The following is a 23,326-nucleotide window of genomic DNA, read 5'->3' as shown; positions in this document are numbered from 1 at the left end:
CATGCCAATCATTAAGACTGTGTAGGAGTACATGAAGAAGGGCTGCGACATAAACATAAAAGTCAGCATTTGTGCATTCTGTGCGGTGACACTGTAATATGATAATCAGCTGTTGTTTTGCATGGAGAGAAGCTAAAATAATTTCTTGAGTGACAGAAAGGAGTTTCAATGTTCAGAAAATTGCATACCTTTTACAGATTCATATTTTTACCTTTTCAAAAAATGACATATTTTGTACAGTTGCACAGGTGAAAGAGGGCAATAAACTGGACAAACTTAAGCAATTTCAGTAATGAATTGACAGATGGATGCTCCAGAGTGCTGATTAACTGCCTGCCATTGTTTGTCATGTCTCTGCAGATCAAAAATCTCTCCTTTGTCAAGCCTTCCTACAATACCTCTTCAATTGACCGTATGGAGCTGTTTGTCATGAGAGAGCATATCCATAATGATATGCATGACTTTGGTTAAGTCTGAATAAACAAGTCCAGCAATTTTAAAACTCAAATGACGACAGGACAGAAACCAAGTGAATAGTAACACGACAGAAATGTTGTTCAAAAACCACTAAGAGGGAAAGAAAAAGGATGAAGCAAAAATCTAATGAAGTGTTCAACCAGAAAGTTCATCAACAATGCAAAGCTAGAAACAAATAGGAATCGAGTCAGTGAGAGAATAATATGGCCAGCTGAGGCAATGGCCATGTGTTGTTCTTTGTAGATCTTTTCTAAAAGAAGCATGATCAAAAGAGTGCAGCTTTTATGACATCATCATCATCATATGACAGTCAAATGGCAAATATAGTCAGTTCTCGTTATCCTCAGGGTTTGCATTCTAGAAAAACCCCATGGATACAGAAACCATAGATACTAAAGTATTGCTCCTATGTCAGAAATGGTGGTAGGCCTGCTTGAGGATAGGACCATTGGGGGAGTCAGCGTCTGGCTCATAGGGTGACCCTTAGCTCTCGCCCTTTGCGGCTTAGTAATAATCCTTCCTCAGGTTCACCTATGGAAACCATATTATGACTTCCTCAATAGTCAAGTTCGATCATCTTTTAGGTGCTCTGCCAGAGGCCACATGCAACTGCAGCACGAGGACCTCACTAAACCATCCATTCATTAGTAGCGACACACAAAATACTGGGACTTAATTGTTGTGAGGCGTCCCCTTCCTTACTGTTCTGGTCCGGAGCCAGGGCCGTTATGGGTACTGTCATTATGTGCTCTTTGTTGTCCTGGTTGCTAGGAAGTTTCTAGGTAAAGTTAACAGGAACTGAGCAGTGCATGACATTATGGGGTCATAGGTATAAAGGTTGGCATCTAACACTTCTGGCTTCTCCAAGTTTGTGGGTATTGTGACTACTCTGTGACTGAATGTCTAGTTCTTTCGGGATAATGACTTTCATTCTGTTAATAGACTTCTATTTCTCTTTATGACAAGACAAAAGGTTTATTGTGGCATAGTTCCATTGCTGTTTTGTATTCATCCATTTTTATGGTCACAGACACTTTATCCTTGTATAGGTTTCATCATGTTGTTGTTGACAATGGTGCTCATTGCCGGTCCAGTGAAGCAGATGCATGTGATGTCATACCATAATCCCTATTTAAGATGGTGGAATACTCTGCTTTACCTCTTAATTTAATTACAAAAAGGAAAGACATGTTTTCTCAAAAATCATATTTACTTTTTGAAAAAGAACATGTATAATTTAAGAAAAGATTTTCCTTTGTTTTTGACTTTAATTCTTAGTTATTGTTCCAGCATAATCGTGCTGGCATTCTCAATTTTCTTTACCACCACACTGATGCTTCTTAGGGAAGTTCTTGGAATTTGTTTGCATCTCCTCCCCTACAGTCCTCACATTGTGGCTTTTGGAATTTTGAATTTGTTTATGGATGGAGCTTTTTGGTTTGCTCTTTTTAGATGACGGTTTAGTTTTCTGAAGTTTGATTTGATTCTTTGAGTTTCCATTTTTAAGAATTAATTTTTTGTTTTGTTTTTGTTTTTTTATTCTGTCTAGTGGCTGTTTTTTCAATTTTGTCAATCAGTCTGCTCCTTATTTTGATTTTTATTTGTGGTTTAAATTAAAATGAGTTCATTGTTTCTGTATTTATTTTTCCATTCTTTTTGTGTTGATGAATATAATCATTACTCTAACCATTCTCCTATTATTAAATGGGAATGATTTAGGTGGGAATGGCCTCTCCATGTGGGTGCCCTTTCAGCAGCAGTTCTGACATTGACACCATGTAATCATCATTGTCTGGTAGAACCCACTAAAATACTGGAATGTGGCCGTGGCTCAAGGTGATGCCTGACACTATTTATCTCACTGATAAACTCCATTCTTCTGGTCCTGATAGTGGACTTAAAAAAAAAAAAAATGTCAGTGTTTAAATTTCAGAAAAAAGTTACTATGACCATGACAAATGTGGAGGTGGCAAGGTGGCACATTAATTAGCCCTGCTACCTGACAACTCTTGAGAACCCCAAGCTTTTCAGTGCTCATGTGGAGTTTATTCATTTTGTTGTAGATTTTTCTTACAGCGCTTTGTTTTTCTCACACATCACAAAGATGTGAATATTACATTAAAAGTCAAACCTCAATTCACTTCTTCTCTTGTGCGTGACTCTGGATGTGCGAGTCTGTCCTTTAGTGGACTAATGAATAATATGGTGGGTGACCTGGGCGCAATGTGCAATTCTAAAATAGGATTCATTGAATGGAAGGATGGACTGATCATTCTACAAATATTAAAATCTACTCTTAAGTATAGTGTAAACCTGCAGTGTCTCCTTAACATGGGCTGGGATTTCAAGAAAGGAGCACAGTGCAATAGCTTAGATTTTTTTTTCTTAGGTGAAATGATTTTTACATTTCTTCTAATTAAACCCACTTTATCCAGTATTGATATACTGACATGACTATTCCCCAATTCACTTTAAACACATTAACAAAATGTGTTTAACTTCAAATCCCCCTAAGGGTTTACCTCTGCGTGAATACAGTCAGCTAACCAAGAATTACTTACTGTTCAGGATGTGTGGTTGTGGTGGGCAAATAAATCTAAATAAGAGCTGACAGGCTGCTTTAAGGCAGAGGGACGGCGAGGAAAAATAGAATAATTTTAAAAATAAGTAAAGAAATGTATTGATACAGCATTTGACAAGATTTATTTGTAAAATAAAATGATCGAACATGTGATCTAATTCTGGGACTTTTTACATCTTTTTTTATCTTCTATGTTGCTGCTGTTTATTTCCCTTTTAAAAATCTATCTATCTATCTATCTATCTATCTATCTATCTATCTATCTATCTATCTATCTATCTATCTATCTATCTATCTATCTATCTATCTATCGTATAGTGCCTGTCTATCTATCTATCTATCTATCTATCTATCTATCTATCTATCTATCTATCTATCGTATAGTGCCGGTCTATCTATCTATCTATCTATCTATCTATCTATCTATCTATCTATCTATCTATCTATCTATCTATCTATCTATCGTATAGTGCCGGTCTATCTATCTATCTATCTATCTATCTATCTATCTATCTATCTATCTATCTATCTATCTATCTATCTATCTATCTATCTATCTATCTAATGTACAATTATCCAAAGTGTAGTTGAGTTTTATGGCTTTTCTCACTTTACTAACACTTTCCTGTCCTTACACATTGGTTACAGCCAACACCTCCACTACAGATTAGAGGTGCGTTACATTCGGCTAAACTGGCAAAGGTTAGGAATACTCTCAATGGATCATTGGATATCTTTTTCTGTTTATGAGAAGAGTTAGTTTCATGGATGAACAAAGTCAGATTGTCTATCATTGAAGATAAAGATGATAACTAACTTATAGTTCATATAAAGTGTGAATACAGATGTAATCATGTATGGTTTTATGTATAAGTGCTTTTCTCTCTTCAATGTATATAATGTAACTTGTAAAAGAAGTATATTTTCATTGTACTTGTCATTTTCTTTCTCTTAATATATATTAATCATATTTGTGATCTACAACTTTGAAATACCATAAAGCAACACTCTGCATGCCTATATTACTGATCCCCATTCTTTCAAAGTTTTGTGAAGAGGAGTAACTTTGAGCCCTCATATCCCATTCCTGGGTGAACTCCTGGCTTCGGTTGACATACAACTTCAAGCCCTTCTGATCATTTCTGCTGAAGACATCTACTGGTTTGCTGTTTATCATAAGGGTATAATTTCCTGTACAGAATGTGGTCCAAAAATGGCCTAAAAATGAATGGCTTTTCAGGTCCACGGGGCCAAAAATTTAGGCGAACATCAACAAGCTTGACATCTTGCACAACTAGGCATCAAGATGAATAAAATGGTTTATCATATCATACCAATATGATTTCAATTCTTGTGCATGAGTAATGAATTTATGAATGCGATAAATTAATTTTTATTAATTAATGTCTTTAAAGTTTTAATGGAGTGAACATATATTTACTCATTTATATTCTGTGTCGACATTGTCAATTTAAGGGATATAAGGAACCAAAGTCAATCCAGTCAATATTTCTCACAGGTACTGAGAAACAAAGCAGGAAAGTTTTGATTCATAAACTTGCAGTAAAATTGGTCTTGCAGGGGCTTTTGAAATTTGAGTAACATAAAGAGTTTTTAGGAGTTTTAAAGGTTTTGTTTTGGATATAAAGATGAGGATAAGGGTTCGTTCATACCTTTGGGTTTACCTGTGTTCTTTCCTTTTGCTGCCTAAAGCATATACAGGTACTCCGTACCACAACAGTTCTATTTTTGCCTCTTGTTCACATCACCAGAAAACGTTTCTAAAATGTACCATGCTGTATATTTCCACAAAGGCACAATCTTGTGTGCTACTGTGTTTTCATCACAGAAAAACTCAGTATACAAAAAGTGGCTGCTGCCAACACCGCCGTTATGTTTAACTAGTTGTGGATTTGCACCCTTCTGGTGAGTTTTTTTTTGTTTTGCATCAGTAATCTTTATTTAAATACTGAATGGCAGGCAGATACATGTTGAATGAATGAATGAGAATACTCCCACCGAGAAACTAAGCATGTTTCTTTTTTTTTTTGCATGTACTTTTTTGCAAGGCAAAACACTAACTTTACCGCAAATTCAATTTTTTGTTTATCTTATTACTGTTCACAGAATAGGAAACAGTCCTGGTTTAGATGTCATTCTTTCACAGGGGGCACCCGAACAGTCAATGCAGACCAAGCCATACCACGCATGTTTTTAAAGGAAATCGATTATCTGGGTAAAGCCTATAAGAACTCTTAGTAAAGTGGATCAGGCTGGGAGTGAAAGGTGGCTTGTTAGAGCTGTTAGCCAGTCAGGTACAGAATTAGGACTAAAAAGTGAGTTACAATTTAACACAAAACCTGTATATCTTTCACTTTTGGGTCTCTGCTTGATGTTTGCAAAGAAGGAAGTGCTATAAAAATCGTGAATGCACCCTCACTCATCCATTGTTGCAATTGTTTATTTGACTTCAGGGTCATAGAGAGCAGGAGGCTACCTTGTCATCATCAACCTCAAGGCAGGAATCATCTCTAGAGAAAGACCACCACTGGGAAACACCCACACTCACTCACTTATTTATTCTTTCTCAAACCTTTTTGATCCAAGTCAGGGTCATGGGGGTTTGGAGCCTATCTAGGCAGCGCTGGGCACACTACAGAACACCGATCTGGACTGAGCATCTGTCCATTATGGAGGCCACTCATACACATGCCCACAATGCCAATTCAGAGTAACCAACTAAATTAATTTGCATGCCTATGGAAATGTGGATACACAATCGGACTACCTGGAGAAGACCCTTGTAGATTTCCTACAAGCAGATGCAGGATTCAAGCTCTGGATGCTGAATCCATGAAGAAGCAACACTACCACTGTGCTATCGTGCTACCCAGTCTCTCACTCATTTGTGCCAGTTTGTTTAACACACACCTTTAGGGTATGAGAGAGATATTGGAGAACTCTTGTGCAGACACAGGGAGAGCATGAAAACACCACAGAGACAGTAAGCAGTCATGGGATTCATCCATCGTGCTGGGGAGCTGTGAGGCAGCAGCACTAACCACCACCACACTACCCATATTGAACAGAGCTGGTCAGTATTTGGATGGATACGTAGGTAGCCTGAAATAAATTCAGATTTCACTGATCTCATTAAAGGTGTTTTCACAATAAATACAAGTCATTTAGCTATTGCTTTAAAATTTGTTTTGCTTTGTTTTCTTGTAGGATCGGTGGAGCGGTTCCAGTCGTGTTTTCCTTTTTCTCAGAAGTTCTTGCCAGAGAAAAAAGAGGAGAGCATCTGAGTTGGCTCTGCATGTTCTGGATGATTGGTGGAATCTACGCTTCAGCCATGGCATGGGCCATAATACCACACTATGGTAAGAATTATTGTGCCTTGGTCCTAAGTGCGTACTACCTACAGCTTTTTTGTTTATTGCACTCAATTAGAAATTTTTGATTCATAAAATAAGAAACTAAAGATATCTGTCTAGAATGGAGGCTCAGTGGGTAGAACTGTATCCTTGGAAGTCCAGGAACCTGGGTTTGATTTCTGGCCTGGTCATAATCTGAGTAGGCTTTACGCATTCTCACGGTGGTCAAGTGGGTTTGTTAGTGATTCCAGACTGACCCCCTTGTGAGTGAGTGTGCCAGATGATCGAAAGGTGCCCTTTCCACAACTGATTCTTACTTTTCCTTGTACATTTTGGCATCCTTGTTGAATGCCCCACTTCAGACATGTAGAGCAACACTTATGAGGTGGTTTGATATTGCAAAACCTGAAGTGTGTTTAATCACAGGGTTTACTGATACAGGATTTATCATCGGGTTACAAATAGAAAACAACTTAGCAGAACAATTGTCTTCAGACACAGTGAAATAATAATAGAACCTCAGTTCTGAATTCAGTATAATGATGATAAGCAAAGGCTGACTGTACAGTAAATCATTTCTATATTGCAGATATAGCATAAAATCTATAAATAAAGTGTCACATGTCCACTTACAAAAATAGGTAGATAGACAGATAGATAGTGTAATCACTAGGGGGTGCCACTGAGCCCAAAAACCACAGACGTAACAATACCCAACACAATTCCAGGTTCAATGAATGTTTTCATTTGGCAAGACTTCACAAAAACACCAACAAAATAAACCCATGCCAATTCCTCCTTCCTCCTCCAAAACAATGTTGCCCACTGCCTCCCGAATCTGACTCAGTTAAGGCTTTCTTTTAAGCTAGACTCAGGAACTGCTTTTGGTCTCCTGTCCAGGTCATCCAGAGCATTTCTGGATCATGTGGAAACCAGGGTAGTCCTCCCCGGGCAGCACCCTCTGGTGGTACCCAGACGCCTTGGCAGGGCTGCATCTTTAGACTCTTAACTCCCATGCCACACTGTGGGTGTCCTGATCAGGTTTTGCTTTGAGGAACACTGCCATCTGCCATACTGGGGAATGAACTGCTCCTGGTGAGCCCCAGCCTTCCATTATGGCCTCCATGGGTATGAATCATTCCTTTGTCCTGGTCAGGATGTCTGTCCTTCCTTTTTTGTACCTATAATAGATAGATGGATAGGAAAGGTACTGTAATAGATAGGTAGATAAATAAATAGAAGGTGCTATTTAATAGATAGATAGATCCCCACCTCCAGACCAAACCGTAAAACAGAACAGCCATGATCGACTGTACAGTAATTTCTATACTGCAGGTATAGCTTGAAACATATAAATAAAGTATTATATGTCAACTAACATAAATAGAAAGATAGACAGATAGATCCCCAGCTCCAGAACAAACAGTAAAGCGGGGCATCATGGGGTATGGTGAGATAAAATCATAAAGATCTAGCATGTAACAGTATATCCGACAGCAGGGCAGAGGCATTCAATTATCCTGCCTGATGTGAAGAACATTTTTGTTGCCCATTTGCCCCAACCCCTGTTTAACTTTACCAGGCATGAAATGATGCACTAAATTCACAGGCCGCCCCTACTGCTGTACAGGCTTCACAAAGCAATGCATTCTCTGAACACAGGGGGAAAAAATCAATAACTAATATTCTTTTGGAAAAAAACGTAAAGCATTCAAAAAATATTAGCTTTAAAACAGTAAAACACAATATTATGAAAGATTATTTGTGCCAAAATTAAATGAATTCTAATGTGTTAACTACATTGCAATGCAATGCAATGCATATGATACTTTTAATTTTGGCATGTTTTTAACCACTTTTCACTACAGCGCACAATTTTCATGTCAGTTCAAAATGCAATACAAAGCATATTGCATTTAAATATGTGTTCATAGTTTGCATATTATGCCTAAAAGCAAAGTAAATGCACTGCATTTTGCTTAGCAGTTGCTCTGAGTGTATTGCATTTTGATTCAAGACCACATATTAATCAAATCAAAATCAAAACTGAATGTAATCAAATGACAAATCAACGTCAAAATGTGTGACAGGGGGTGAAAACAGTTGATATAAAAAGCATCCAGTGTGTACAAAAATGAAGAGAAAAGGAGAGAGGACTGCTCCTTGTGGTCATCCTGTTTTGCTCACATCTGTATCAGAAACACAGTCCTTGAGTCTCACAAACTTCACTCTGCTAAACAGATAGTCCTTTATCAAGGAAACCATAGTGTCAGCCACCTGCATACAGTATCTCTGAACTGACCCCTTAACAACAATGGCTGGATGGTATTGAAGGTGCCTGGAGGAATCAAAAACATAATCCTCACAGTGCTGCCAGCTTTGTCCAGGTGAGAATAAGCCTTGTGGAGCAGACAGATAATTGCATCTTCTAATCCAAACTTTGTCCAAAAGGCAAGCTGCAGTGGGCCCAAATAGTCTGTTACAAGAAGACTTGTATAGTCTGGGATTTGCATCTTCAAGGTCTTTATAATGTGGAATATAAGGGCCAATGGTCTGAAGTCAATGGTTGGAAAAATGAGAGGGTTGGTTCACACATTAATTTACAAGTAAGATTATGTACTACTTTATACTTACAAATTGTTTCAGAAAAAACTCAATAATTAATTACTAATCTTAAGTATGGGATAACAAAGTACTTAGCATTACAAATATACCTCTAATTGCCTGAACTGCCTTATAATTTTAATTTTCACTGATGGTTTCTTGTACACTGGTACTGTGAGTGCTGTGAAGAGCGGAGGCAGAACCTCTGCGTTTTTCCCAGTTGATTCTGGAGTTCATCAGGGGTGTGGTTTTGCTCCTACTACTGGATGTTAGGCAGGGTCATGGGGTCCAGCGGCTGTGTGACATCTGTTGGTGAAGAAAGATTCTCTGATCTTGACTTTGCCGACGATGCTGTGATCTTCACGGAGTCAATGAAGGCTCTGATCAGGCCTCTCAAGAGACTGAGCGAGGAGTCTGAGTGTCTGGGCTTGCGAGTGTCCTGGATAAAAAACAAGATCCAGGCCTTTAATGACCTCAGGCACAGCCATCAGCAGTGTGTCTGTCTGCAGAGAGAGTGTCGACTTTGTCAAGAGGTTTACTTACCGCGGCAGTGACACTCATGTCTCTGGTGACTCTTCCTGTGAAGTCAATAGACAGATTGGGAGAGCATGGCAGGTCATGAGGTCACTGGAAAGGGGTTTGTAGCGCTCCCGATCTCTCTGCAAAAGGACAAAGGTCTAAGTCTTTAGAGTCATGGTGCTTCCTGTCTTGCTATATTGTTGTGAGACATGGACACTATCCAGTGACCTGTGACAAAGACTGGACTCAGTACCGTGTCTCTCCGGGGAATCCTTGAGTACCGTTGGTTTGACTTTGTGTCCCAAATGAGGCACATTACCTGCATTGTAAGGCAGCATCAGTTACAGCACTATAGCCATGTGGTGTGATTCCCGGAAAGTGATTCTTATTGTTGAGGACCCGAGTGGCTGGACCAGGCCAAGGGGACGTCCACATAACACCTAGCTGCAGTAGATTGAAGGTCATTTCCAGATGGTGGGACTGGACCACGTGTCTGCCTGGGAGGTTGCCAACCAGGACCTCGAGCTGTTTCGTCTTCTGGTTGGTGCGGCAATGCGCTGTTCCAGTGCCTGCTCCCCAACGTGACCTGGCCTGATTGTTTCTTGGTCACTTAGTCCAACAGGATAAGAAAATAAGTCCATAGAGTAATCTTGGTACCAAAGGCTCAACTGAGTAGTTCAGGTTATTGTCATTGTCCTTGTCAGAAGAGAGGTCCTCACAGGCTCAATACAGAATAGAAAAATAAAATAATCAATCTTCTTTGGACGTACATACCCTTTTAGCAATAATTGTAAAGAGAATAAATCTTCTATTGCTACAAAAACTAAGATGATTTATGCAGGTTCTAAAGATTTGGGAAAAACTGTAATGGGATTAAATGTCAAGTTGTAACTAAGTCAATATTAAAATCTCCAAAATGGAAGAAGGACAGCAGTTATGATTCAGTCAAGAAAACTAATAAAACATCAGCTGCTGGGAGCCAGTAACCACTAAAGTAACATTTTGCTCTCAAAGCTGGACTATAAAAGAGAGAGAACAAGTCACAGGAAGAACACAAAAATGACCTGAGCAGAAGGAATCATTGATGTGTGTAATTTTTGGGCTCAACTCTGGAGTAATATGGCAGAACAAATTCTCTGGCCAAGGGACATAGGACGTTAGTTGACATAAAATGAATCTGTCCAGCTTCCAAATATTGATTTAAAAAAGTTTAACATATTGATTGCTTAGATAATTTTTATGTTGCAAAAAGAACAAGGAAAACAAGATTACTCATTCTGTGTAAAGAAATGCTATTCTATTAACTATGATCTGCAGTCTTCTGATGTATTTTTGCAGTGCTGTTAATGCCCCCAGGCTTGTGGAGGCATTTCATCCATCAGTATACCACAGCTGGAGAAAAAATAAAAGTCGTTTGTTCAGTTATGCCATTAGCATCCGACCATCTTTGCTATTTGCCTTGAGCTCCCAGCTATTCTTAATGGAAAGCACCCTTTTTGTGATGCTCCTCAATGAGAGGCAGCAAGCTTTAAGTGCCGACCTCAGGAGATGGCATCCTCCAAATATGGAGCTGTGGACGTGTTTTTAATTTTGTGATACCTTTATTTCAGTTCGTCAATCTGTGGATAATGTGATCCACTAAAATGTTTTAACACGAGAGCCAAGCAAACCAGTAGATAATTACAAGATAAATGAATTTATGCAGATGTATCTGTCATGCAGTGAATTTATAATTAGAATTGCTCTGTGCATTGATAATTATTAGTGCACTGAAAGGAACAATTTCAAACTTTAATGATTTAGTTTGGTTTTTTATATATAGACATCTCAATAAATCAATTTTCATTGCCTCAAAATCAATAGTCAAGTAAGTGACGGTGTTCTAAATTTACTTCCTACCTTAAGAGGCCCAGGCCTCCACTATGACTGCAGATTCTCGTTCTAGCCCCCATTCTTTTTAACTTTAACACACTACCTTTTTGCAGTTTCAGCAACTTTGGTGTCAGTCTGTCAATTATAAACCTGGATTGTTAAATTGTTATAGAAGTATGCCTGGTGTCAGCAACCTTTTTAAAGCAAAGAGACATTTTATCCTAAATGTTTGACCCAAGATTTACAAAGAGCCACAAGGGGGTGTTTTTTTTTAACACAATATGGGTATACACACTCACCTAAAGGATTATTAGGAACACCTGTTCAATTTCTCATTAATGCAATTATCTAATCAACCAATCACATGGCAGTTGCTTCAATGCATTTAGGGGTGTGGTCCTGGACTAGACAATCTCCTGAACTCCAAACTGAATGTCAGAATGGGAAAGAAAGGTGATTTAAGCAATTTTGAGCGTGGCATGGTTGTTGGTGCCAGACGGGCCGGTCTGAGTATTTCACAATCTGCTCAGTTACTGGGATTTTCACGCACAACCATTTCTAGGGTTTACAAAGAATGGTGTGAAAAGGGAAAAACATCCAGTATGCGGCAGTCCTGTGGGCGAAAATGCCTTGTTGATGCTAGAGGTCAGAGGAGAATGGGCCGACTGATTCAAGCTGATAGAAGAGCAACTTTGACTGAAATAACCACTCGTTACAACCGAGGTATGCAGCAAAGCATTTGTGAAGCCACAACACGCACAACCTTGAGGCGGATGGGCTACAACAGCAGAAGACCCCACCGGGTACCACTCATCTCCACTACAAATAGGAAAAAGAGGCTACAATTTGCACAAGCTCACCAAAATTGGACAGTTGAAGACTGGAAAAATGTTGCCTGGTCTGATGAGTCTCGATTTCTGTTGAGACATTCAAATGGTAGAGTCAGAATTTGGCGTAAACAGAATGAGAACATGGATCCATCATGCCTTGTTACCACTGTGCAGGCTGGTGGTGTAATGGTGTGGGGGATGTTTTCTTGGCACACTTTAGGCCCCTTAGTGCCAATTGGGCATCATTTAAATGCCACGGGCTACCTGAGCATTGTTTCTGACCATGTCCATCCCTTCATGACCACCATGTACCCATCCTCTGATGGTTACTTCCAGCAGGATAATGCACCATGTCACAAAGCTCGAATCATTTCAAATTGGTTTCTTGAACATGACAATGAGTTCACTGTACTAAAATGGCCCCCACAGTCACCAAATCTCAACCCAATAGAGCATCTTTGGGATGTGGTGGAACAGGAGCTTCATGCCCAGGATGTGCATCCCACAAAGCTCCATCAACTGCAAGATGCTATCCTATCAATATGGGCCAACATTTCTAAAGAATGCTTTCAGCACCTTGTTGAATCAATGCCACGTAGAATTAAGGCAGTTCTGAAGGCAAAAGGGGGTCAAACACCGTATTAGTATGGTGCTCCTAATAATCCTTTAGGTGAGTGTATACATCTAACACAAAAACAAAACTACGAGTACTTACAGGAAATAAAGAAAAACAATTCAGTGAGACTTCTGACACTGCATGTTTGCAAAGTTGTTTAATATTTAGTGAGCAGTTGGAAGTATTCAGTCTTAAATATGACTCCAAGCTTACATCATGTAGTTGACTTTTTAGTTTGCATTTAATATCATTCATGTTGGAGAACGTCTGCTCACAAGAATAAGTGGACCCAAAAATTTTCAAAATTTCAAACAGTTGACAATAATAGTCTGGAAGGCTGTTCCACGTTTCAAAAATCAGTTGGTCCTCCTTTCTTCAAGTGGAAAGTTCCATCCATTTGTAATTCATGTTCTCTTTCCAGGCGGAAAATGTATTCGATTGACATTTGCCACAAGTGGTTTTTTCAAGAGTGGACTTTTCATCTCTGAAATTTTTGAAGCGACCAGTAAATGAATCGTGCATTTTTGTAATAGTTGCCATAAAGAACTTACTATCAATGACACTTCCACTAGTTTCCAGATGGTTTTCAAAATGAAACAGATTTCCACTTTTCAAGTCTTTTGCAAACAAAAGTAGTTTTGATTGAAGAGGGTAACAAAGCTTTTATTTTCACCCATCATTACTGGGGTTCCATCTGTAGTGATAGATATCAATTTATTGATGTAATTTCCCTAACAGTCAAAAATTCCAAAATTGCAGCAGAGATATCTTCACCTTGAGTTTGTCCTTTAAGAGATATCAAAGCCAGTAATTTTTCATGGAGACCTTCATTGCATACATACTGTCCCAGAAGGCTAATTTATGCGAGTTCCTTCACGTCACGACTCGTTGCATGCCAAAGAAAATACGGATGCCGATTTAATATCATTAATCTGTTGATGTGTCACATTCTTACCCATCTTAATGATTCTGACGTGAACAGTATTTTGTAGATAGTGGAGTGTCTTTTTAATTTTTTTTTTATAATATCTTCTTTATTTTTGAAGTTAGAATAGAGATGTTGCCAAATTTAAAAAGCACTTTTTTCCATATTCCCCATCTGTAAAAGGATTTCTGTGCTTTGCAATCTAATGAGAAACAGCAAAACTTGCTAATTGTTGTATATTTTGGTTTAATTCTGTCACTGCTTTTTTATTTCTTCTCTGAATGAATGTTTATTTATTTATTTTTTTGCAAATGTGTTGCGCTTTGTTAAAAAGTGACGTTCGAGATTTGATTTTTTGGTATTGGATAACTTTTCATTGCAAATTACGCATGTTAGAAGACCCATAGAGTTTTGTGTCTCAGTTTTAAACTTGAATGTGTAACATTGCAAAGGTGACTAATATTACAACATTGTTCAGTTCTATAGTGATAGTCTTCAAACCTTACTTCAGTAAAGTTCATTCGGCTCTGCAGTTGTCTGCCCTTCACTCTCTACTTCACTGCTTCAATTGTAGTGCAAAATGTACTCACCACTGAACTCAGCTGACTATAATATGTCAATTGGAGAAAATATAATAATGTTTACAAAGAACTGGTGACGATTAACTACAAAAACTATATAAAAGAATTAGGAATACCAGTAAACGTTAAACATACTTTGTACATTCAATCTTCGGTACTGAAGAAAACTCTGGAGAGCATATGATTTGACTGATTTGACTCGTCGAACAGAATGACTTTGAGGAAAATGTAGATGATGTGGTTAAGAGGTTAAATGCAACAGAGGCTCGCAACACACCGCCTGATTCACATATAACTAAATAAATATCTAAATGAAAAATAATATTAACCCATAAACAAACTGTTTATCTTCATGAAAGTATTATCAAATAATATGTTAAGACATGAAAATGCGTCTATCCTTCTGGGAAGTGACGCAACTACGTAGTCAAAGAGCTACATGTGGCTCGCAAGCCGCATGTTGCTGACCCCTGACCTATATGGATGCAGGATGTGGAAGTTAAGCATACCTAAGTCCTATATCTGGGTCTTCTCAATTCTGTCAGTGCCCTGTGATGGAAGGTAAACATGGGCTGAGGGTTGAGCAAAGAACCTTAAGCTGCCAATATAATGGAGCAAATAGAAAACCTGACTACATTCTCCTCCGACATGCTAGATGCCAGCTTTCCTGGACCTCTGTACCCATTTGGACATCCACAGGATGTGTAGCAAACCGCAGATCTTGGGAGTAGCCCTTTTGGGTTCCAGGGGTGCTGTCAGAGGGACCTGCCAGAGTCCTGGGTGGAGCTGTAATTCAGAAGTATAAACTTGGCACCACTGCTGTCATTATACTCTTTATAGTATGGATTGTCAGTAAAATACCGTTATGATGAATGTAAAGGCTGCTTTTCATTCTTTAGATATTATAATAAATTGTCAGAACCAGTTTTCTTTTTGAAAACTCGAGGTTTGAAATTAAAACTTATTATGTGCGTATATTTTATTTTACTGCATTGGCTTTTGTGAATTCCATGTACGTTGTAATAAGAACGACTGTAATTTGCTTCCAAGATAGACATAATAATAATAAGTACCGCACTTGGCTCCCTGACTGTAAGGTAAGTTTCTTCTGAGCCAACATTTGCTTTTTTAATTTGTCTCTCTTTGCTGTCAGACACAGATAAATCTCATCCCAGAGATGATATGTAGCCTATAAAGTGCATTTTTCTAAATTAACCTTCCGCCATCCTACAAGGACAGAATTAACCTTATTGTTGTGACATCTGTTAGAAGCTGTTCTTTGGCACCAGCTTCCTTTCAGAGGTCAGTCTTTGCAGAGAACAGACATATTGATGCTGTTCATGGCATAAGGTTTGTTTGTTTGAATTTTCAGGGGCTGATTCAACTGCAGTTATTGCTATGTTTCTATACTTGAGGTGAGGACTCTTCAATCTGAAGCTGAAAGGACAACTTGTCATTTTTATTTTATTTTATTTTTTTGGTCAGGCGCACATGATATAATTTAGTACTGCCTTATGATCTAGATGCGTGTGTGGACGGGGAATGGTCATGTGGTCTTAATAGCCATCTTATATGAGGGTGAGACAGATAATCAGTGATTGTCTGCATTTGTCAGAAATAAAAGAAAGATGAACTGACCACACTGAGGCCTTTTCTAGAGCAATTTAATTTAAGGGAGAGTTTAAGCTGTCAAGTAGTTGTGGTTTGGTAACCTATCTTTAGTCCTTTACTATAAATACTGTACTCCTACCTGTTGATGTCATACACCTTTATGTAGATTTTACACGTGAAGAAGAAGATAACCTCTCAGCACTAAATGTAACTACTAAGGAGGTACTGAGTAATTTGGAAATTGTAGAGGGAGAAGTGTTGCTTAGATTAAATAGGCTGAAAATTAACAAATCACCAGGACCAGATAATATTTATCCTTGGATGTTTAAGTAGCTTATCGAGTACATATATAAACCTTTGACGTATATTTTTAGGTAGGCACTACACACTAGGGAAATTCTGAAGGACTAGAATATAGCAGATATCACGTGATATAAAAAGGGTGACCAGGCAGATCCAAGCAACTATTGGCCAGTAACCTTAATGTGCATCACAGGTAAATTAATGGAAAAAAGTACTAAGGGTAAGATTGAGCAACACATGGCAAGAAGAGGAGTTTTACTGAACAGTCAACATGGATTCATGTTGGAATTCTATGAAGAAGCAACAAAAGAATTTGATTAAATTGTAGCATATGAAAAGACTCGATTACTTGCTACAAAAGAAGCAAAACACTCTTATGATAACTTATTTTAATTGGGTTTGACCCTTATGGGCACACTACCTCTACCACTACCACTACCTATTTTTCTACTGTTACCTATCAGTAAGGTACAGTAATTACCAACAACAAACATTAAGATATTATGCCATAAAGTAATCCAATAACAATCGACAGAAAAATGGAAATCACACAAGTGTTTTATTTGTCGATAATTTGTTGATAATAGTGCAGTAACGAGTGGGATTTTTTTAGGCAGTGAGTCCTTTTGTGTCTCAGCGTTGACAAGTGATTGTGTGGAAAAAAAGGGCTTGTGGTTCATGTAAATTAACTCTGCAAGCAGAAGAGTGCCACTGAAAAGCAGTAGGTATAATTCTGCAGCAAGTGAGAAAGGGCAGCTGCCCTGAACAGGAAAAAGAGATGGGGTAGGGAACTGCGTGGAAAGTTGAGTGAAGCTCAAAGAAGATGTAGTTAGCAAGTGGCCTCCTTAGGTTCATGCAGTACTCCTTATTCTGTCAGCTTCTTTTTACTCCCCATAATCTATACTAATAAAAGGCAAAACCCTCACTCACTCACTCACTCACTAATTCTCCAACTTCCCGTGTAGGTAGAAGGCTGAAACGTCCGCCATGTTGAACTTTCTTATTTATGGCCCCATCTTCACGGCTTCCCTGCGCTAACCAAAACCAATGTACGTACTTATTTCAATGGTATGACGCCACTGTCGGCCGCCATATTGAACTTTCCAACGTCACTAATTTTCCAACTTCCTGTGTAGGTAGAAGGCTGAAATTTGGTAGGCTCATTCCTTACAGCTTACTTACAAAAGTTAAGCAGGTTTCATTTCGAAATTCTACGTGGAACGGTCATAACGGTCAACAACGTCCACCATGTTAAACTTTCTTATTTATGGCCCCATCTTCACGAAATTTGGTAGGCGGCTTCCCTGCGCTAACCAAAACCAATGTACGTACTTATTTCTGTGGTATGACGCCACTGTCAGCCGCCATATTGAACTTTCCAACGTCACTAATTCTCCAACTTCCCGTGTAGGTAGAAGGCTGAAATTTGGTACTTATTCCGTTGGTATGATGCCACTGTTGGCTGCCATATTGAACTTTTCAACAGTGTTTGTTACTTATGGGCCCATCTTCAAGAAATTTGGTATGCGGGTTCCCAACGCTAACTGAATCCTACTTACGTACATATATACGTCCATAGCCTGCAGCTCGGTCACCGTGTGAGGCGGCATTGGGTCTCCGATCTCAACGCCTCCCACGTTGTTGGCTGCCTGCCTATATAAGGCCGTCCGTCACTCCAGTGTCTACATTCCCATCCTTGCTTCACCACGGGATTCACGTCTCCCTGCTGATACCTACAGCATTTTTATTTAATCCACGTTTTCCCCTGATTTATTGTTCATTTATTACGATTATAGTTATTGTGTAGGTATTTTAGACTTACTTTCCATTATTCAGGTACTCATTTCCTTTATCGTTCCAACCGTATCCCCATTAACATGTCTATCGAGGTGATCACCATCGATCAAAGAACTGTCACTTACCGAGTGGTTTCCATGCCCGGAGATGGCACCTACCTTTTAAATTCTCTGTGTTACATATTGCACGGCCATATCAGGCTCACTCTTGATATCCGGAGGAACATTGTGTCTTATGTACTGAATGACTGGGACAGGTTCAAGGTGTGGACTGATGATGGTACAGGAGATGAGATAATTATTCTACACAGGAGCACTAGAAGAGTGAAATGCTTAAGCCCTTCACCTATGCATCTGCATGTGAGTTGATGGCTGCCGGTGAATTGTTCGGTTGTCGCATTCAAGTGTACCGAAATGGCCAAATATTTTACACCTTTTGACAACCGCCAATGCCTCTTAAACATCTTAGATTGACAGGTGACGATTTCAGTAGTGGACACATGTTTAAACTCTCAAAAGCTGGATGTGAGGTTAACGATGAAACCGGTTGTATACTTACAAACCATGAAACTCAAACCGATTATGACAGCAGCAATCCAAACTGTGAGATTTGAAACAAGATTACTGTTCACATGACCAACTGTACGTTGTAAGCTCAGCGCACAGCTTGGTCATATTACAACCGGAGGGCAGAACTCACAATGTGGTATACAAAGAGATCCTTAACAAATAATTATTGGTATATTTTCCCTCAGTTTAAAAAGGTTTAATTTTCTTCTTAATAAAAATTTTAAGGCAGTACTTTGCCGCTGCAAAGACCGCGGGTATTTTGCTAGTGCTGTATAAAATACATACAAATTCAAGACAGTCTGGATTGTCATGTGTGCCTATATACTTATATTAAAAAAAAAATGGCGGTTACTCCTAGGTAGTAAAATACATGAAGTATTTCAGAGAACTGGGTTATCCCCTTTGAGGTTAGACAGCGATGTCATGGTAAATGAAACAGGCTATGGTATGATGTATCAGACCACCTCAATCCCTGGTACAACACAAGTCAGGAGTGACAGCATGCCTTGGTCAGTTTATACAGGTGAGCTGCAGCTCAGAAAAGGGATCCCCCACAGAAAGAACACAGGGGAGGTAGACATTGTACATACTTCACAATATTATTTCTTTTCATATGTTCTTGTCTGTCCATTGCTTAAAACATTTACTACATTGCATCTGCCACGTAAATGTGCAGCCTGTAAACGTCACTGCTGTATGTAATATTAAGTTAAGGTAAATCACAGATAAGTATGTATTGTGTTTGATCTAAACTCTCCAAAACTGTAATGGTACAAGATTGCAGATCAAAGTGCTATAGATAGATAGATACTTTATTAATCCCAAGGTGAAATTCACATACTCCAGCAGCAGCATACTGATAAAGAAATATATTAAATTAAAGAGTGATAAAAATGCAGGTATAACAGACAATAATTTTGCATAACGTTAACGTTTTAGCCCCCAACCCCCACCCAAATGGTGGAATTGAAGAGTCGCATAGTGTGGGGGAGGAACAATCTCCTCAGTCTGTCAGTGGAGCAGGATGGTGACAGCAGTCTGTTGCTGAAGCTGCTCCTCTGTCTGGAGATAATACTGTTCAGTGGATGCAGTGGATTCTACATGATTGACAGGAGCCTGCTCTGCGCCCGTCGCTCTGCCATGGATGTCAAACTGTCCATTTCCATGCCTACAATAGAGCCTGCCTTCCTCACTAGTTTGTCCAGGCGTGAGGCGTCCTTCTTTATGCTGCCTCCCCAGCACACCACCGCATAGAAGAGGGCACTTGCCACAACCATCTGATAGAACATCTGCAGCATCTTATTGCAGATGTTGAAGGACGCCAGCCTTCTAAGGAAGTATAGTCAGTTCTGTCCTCTCTTGCACAGAGCATCAGTATTGACAGTCCAATTTATCATCCAGCTGCACTCCCAGGTATTTATAGGTCTGTACCCTCTGCATAGTCACCTCTGATAATCACAGGGTCCATGAGGAGCCTGGGCCTCCTAAAATCCACCACTAGCTCCTTGGTTTTACTGGTGTTCAGGTGTAAGTGGTTTGAGTCGCACCAGTTAACAAAGTCCTTGATTAGGTTCCTGTACTCCTCCTGCACTCTCCTGATGCAGCCCACAATAGCAGTGTCGTCAGCGAACTTTTGCATGTAGCAGGACTCCGAGTTGTATTGTAAGTCCGATATATATAGGCTGAACAGGACCAGAGAAAGCACAGTCAGACTGCGGCGCTCCTGTGCTGCTGACCACAATGTCAGACCTGCAGTTCCCAAGACGCACATACTGAGGTCTGCCTGTAAAATAGTCAATGATCCATGCCACCAGGTATGAATCTACTCTCATCTCTGTCAGCTTGTCCCTAAGGAGCAGAGGTTGGATGATGCTGAAGGTGCTAGAGAAGTCCAGAAACATAATTCTTACTGCACCACTGCCTCTGTCCAAGTGGGAGAGGGATCGGTGTAGCATATAGATGGCATCCTCCGCTCCCACCTTCTCCTGGTATGTGAACTGCAGTAGGTCGAGGGCATGGCAGACCTGTGACCTCAGGTGGTGAAGCAGCAGCATACAGTATATATATATCATATATGTTCAAATCTGATTGAAGCAACCACTTTTATAGGATCTGCTACAAGGTGAAATTACTCATATGTTTATATGCAAAATTCCAATTACTGTATATACTTGCATTATGTTCTCCTGTGGATAAGTTGGGGCTTGATTTTACCGTATACTTTCTGGTATTTTATAATGTCAGTCGCATAAGTCGAATGTGGAAAACTCACCTTGGACCGTCCAAGAGATTATGATATGCTACCACCCACCTGAAAGAGTAACCACAGAGCACACTGCCTTTTTTTATATGTAATGTGCCTACGTGACCACATGTTAATACCCGAACTATTCCGAAGTGACATTTGCACTGATTTGTGTTTTTTGTATCTCACACCCTCATACACCTTTATCATAAGAGCATCCCTTATCTACGATGGAGCGTTCGACCAGAAGAAAATATAAAGCTGGTTCTAAATTAAACATCATTGAAGCAGCGAAAGAAATTGATAACTGCGCTTCTGCAACAAAATTCGATGCATCTGAGAAACTGATGCGAGATTGGAAGAGGATTTAAGTGTCGCATTTTTGAACTGGTGTATAAGTCGAGGTCTGATTTTACTATCGATTTTTTGGGTTTCAAGACCCCACTTATACCTGTTTCAATTCAAAAGAATACAGTTCCCTCTAAAATTGTGACATCATAAAAGCCAAGACAGTAGAAAAAGCAAGAATTAATCTATAGCAGGAATGTTTACTCCTGTGCAATTGTATGTAGCATGTGGAGGAGTGAGATGCTCTGGTGAACTAATAATATTAACTACTTGGTTAAAAAAAAACATCATATATTGAAAAGCACTCAATTACTTCAATAGTACGCCTGATAAATCTGATTAACCCTCGGCACTATAAGCGAGACCCAGTGCCTTTTTCCAAGCACAGCTGGCTAACACAGTTAGTATTATAATATTTATAGTGGGAACTTCAAGTTAAGTTCTGACTAAGTGTGTAGGATGATGAATGACTTTCTAAATGCTGCTCTGTAATTCAGTCAAACATTGATAGGTTAATTGATGATTCTAAGCACTTTGAATGTTGAAAAGTATTATCATTATTATTTCTGTTATTATTAAAGGGGTCCTATGTTAGTAGAGTTAAACACATAAATTGGACTTGTGATGGACTGGGTTTGCTTCTGCCTTTAACCCAATGGGCCCTGTACTAGATTAAGCTGGGTAGAAAATATCTTATATTATGTTATGCTATGCTACGTTGCGTTACGTTATGAATTTAAAGTCGAGTGTACTTTTCAATCAGTCAATCATTAAATCAGGTAAGATTTGCACCTGTGAATCCAGTGTTAATATATCTCAAAATTTTTAATTAACTCGCAGGTTCAAAGATTCACTAGTGCATTATTGGCCAAGTTATTTGTTGCTTTTGCTATAATGCGGTAGCTCTTTTAAAAGCACGAACATTGAGAATCGTGTTGCATGATGATTATTCCACAGACTGTAGGAAACTCAGCGTTGTACCATTTAATAAATATGTAAATGTTGGAATGAAGCTGAGTAAATGTGAGTCATTAGGCCTCTAGCATCACTGAAGAGTGAAGGATCTCGAGACTGTAAAAGGGCCAGCAGATTCTATTTTCTAATTGCCTTTTCAGTTAGCTTGTAATCGAGAGCCCTAGAGGGTTAATTCTTAGCTGTAACCATTGAAATCTCATTATTGGGATTATGTAGGTAATTGGTTTGAGTGTATGGCTGACTGAGTAAGCAATTCCTAGGATTTATGTACCTGTACAAGAGTCCTACTGTTGAAGAAGCAAGTGTTTGCATTTAAAAGAAAAAAGCATTCAGTGAATCAATGGTGAATCATCCCAGTGCTGATGTGGAGACAAGAACAAAAGTCGTGCCACAGAGCCTGTCATATGGAGATAAGAGTAAATAACTATGCAGCTCACAACTAGTCAGAGTGCGTGGCCTTTTAGGAGATGGTAGATTCAGTGCCTGAAAGTGTTCTGCCTACTGACTGTTTAGTAGGGAGATGACGGAGATAATTTGCGTGGAGTGACTGGGAAGAATGGCCTGTATGACCGGCATTCAGCTGGCGAATTGTTATTAGATTCCTATGGCAATCATAGATTGTTCATAACAAATGCTGTGTTCAACAACAACGTTGCTTAAATACTGGTTAGCAGAGTAACCTGGTCCAAAGGCCAGTCATTAAACTCTGTAATTGTGTCGTCTGATCTGAGGCTATTTTTTCTGGACACATAGATAAAGTGCGAAGATGTCAACTGATCACTGCTATGGCTGATTGCAGGAATGACAACTCCATGCACTAAGAAAATTTAGGGCGCCAAACAAGTTGTCCTGTTCATTGTCTGGAAAAACCCAAAAACCAAACCAAAACGATGTATATTACTTCCTGATATACTGTAGATAGTGTGGACATTAGAGGCACTGTTTCTTCGTTGAACCCACCAGACAGACGTCCAGGACACACGTTTAAAAACACCAAGAATAATTTCTTTAATAATATTTTTCAGTTTTGGTGCACAAAGCACCACACACTCCGCAGTTCTTCCAATAATCAGTAATTAATAAACAAATAACAATAACC

The 23,326-nt window shown here is 39.1% G+C and overlaps 1 protein-coding gene across 1 annotated transcript in view; it reads left to right on the top strand.

Moving 5' to 3' along the window:
• Positions 1-23,326, top strand: part of sv2ca (synaptic vesicle glycoprotein 2Ca) — a 316,083-nt gene that overhangs the window by 190,018 nt on the left and 102,739 nt on the right. The window contains exon 4 of the mRNA XM_039758413.1: positions 6,287-6,438. Within this exon, the coding sequence (XP_039614347.1) occupies positions 6,287-6,438 (152 nt within the window). The remainder of the gene's footprint in view (positions 1-6,286; positions 6,439-23,326) is intronic.

This window comes from Polypterus senegalus, chromosome 7, assembly GCF_016835505.1.
Source record: "Polypterus senegalus isolate Bchr_013 chromosome 7, ASM1683550v1, whole genome shotgun sequence".
Taxonomy (NCBI): Eukaryota; Metazoa; Chordata; class Cladistia; order Polypteriformes; family Polypteridae; genus Polypterus; species Polypterus senegalus.
This window is presented reverse-complemented; position numbering and strand designations above follow the sequence as displayed.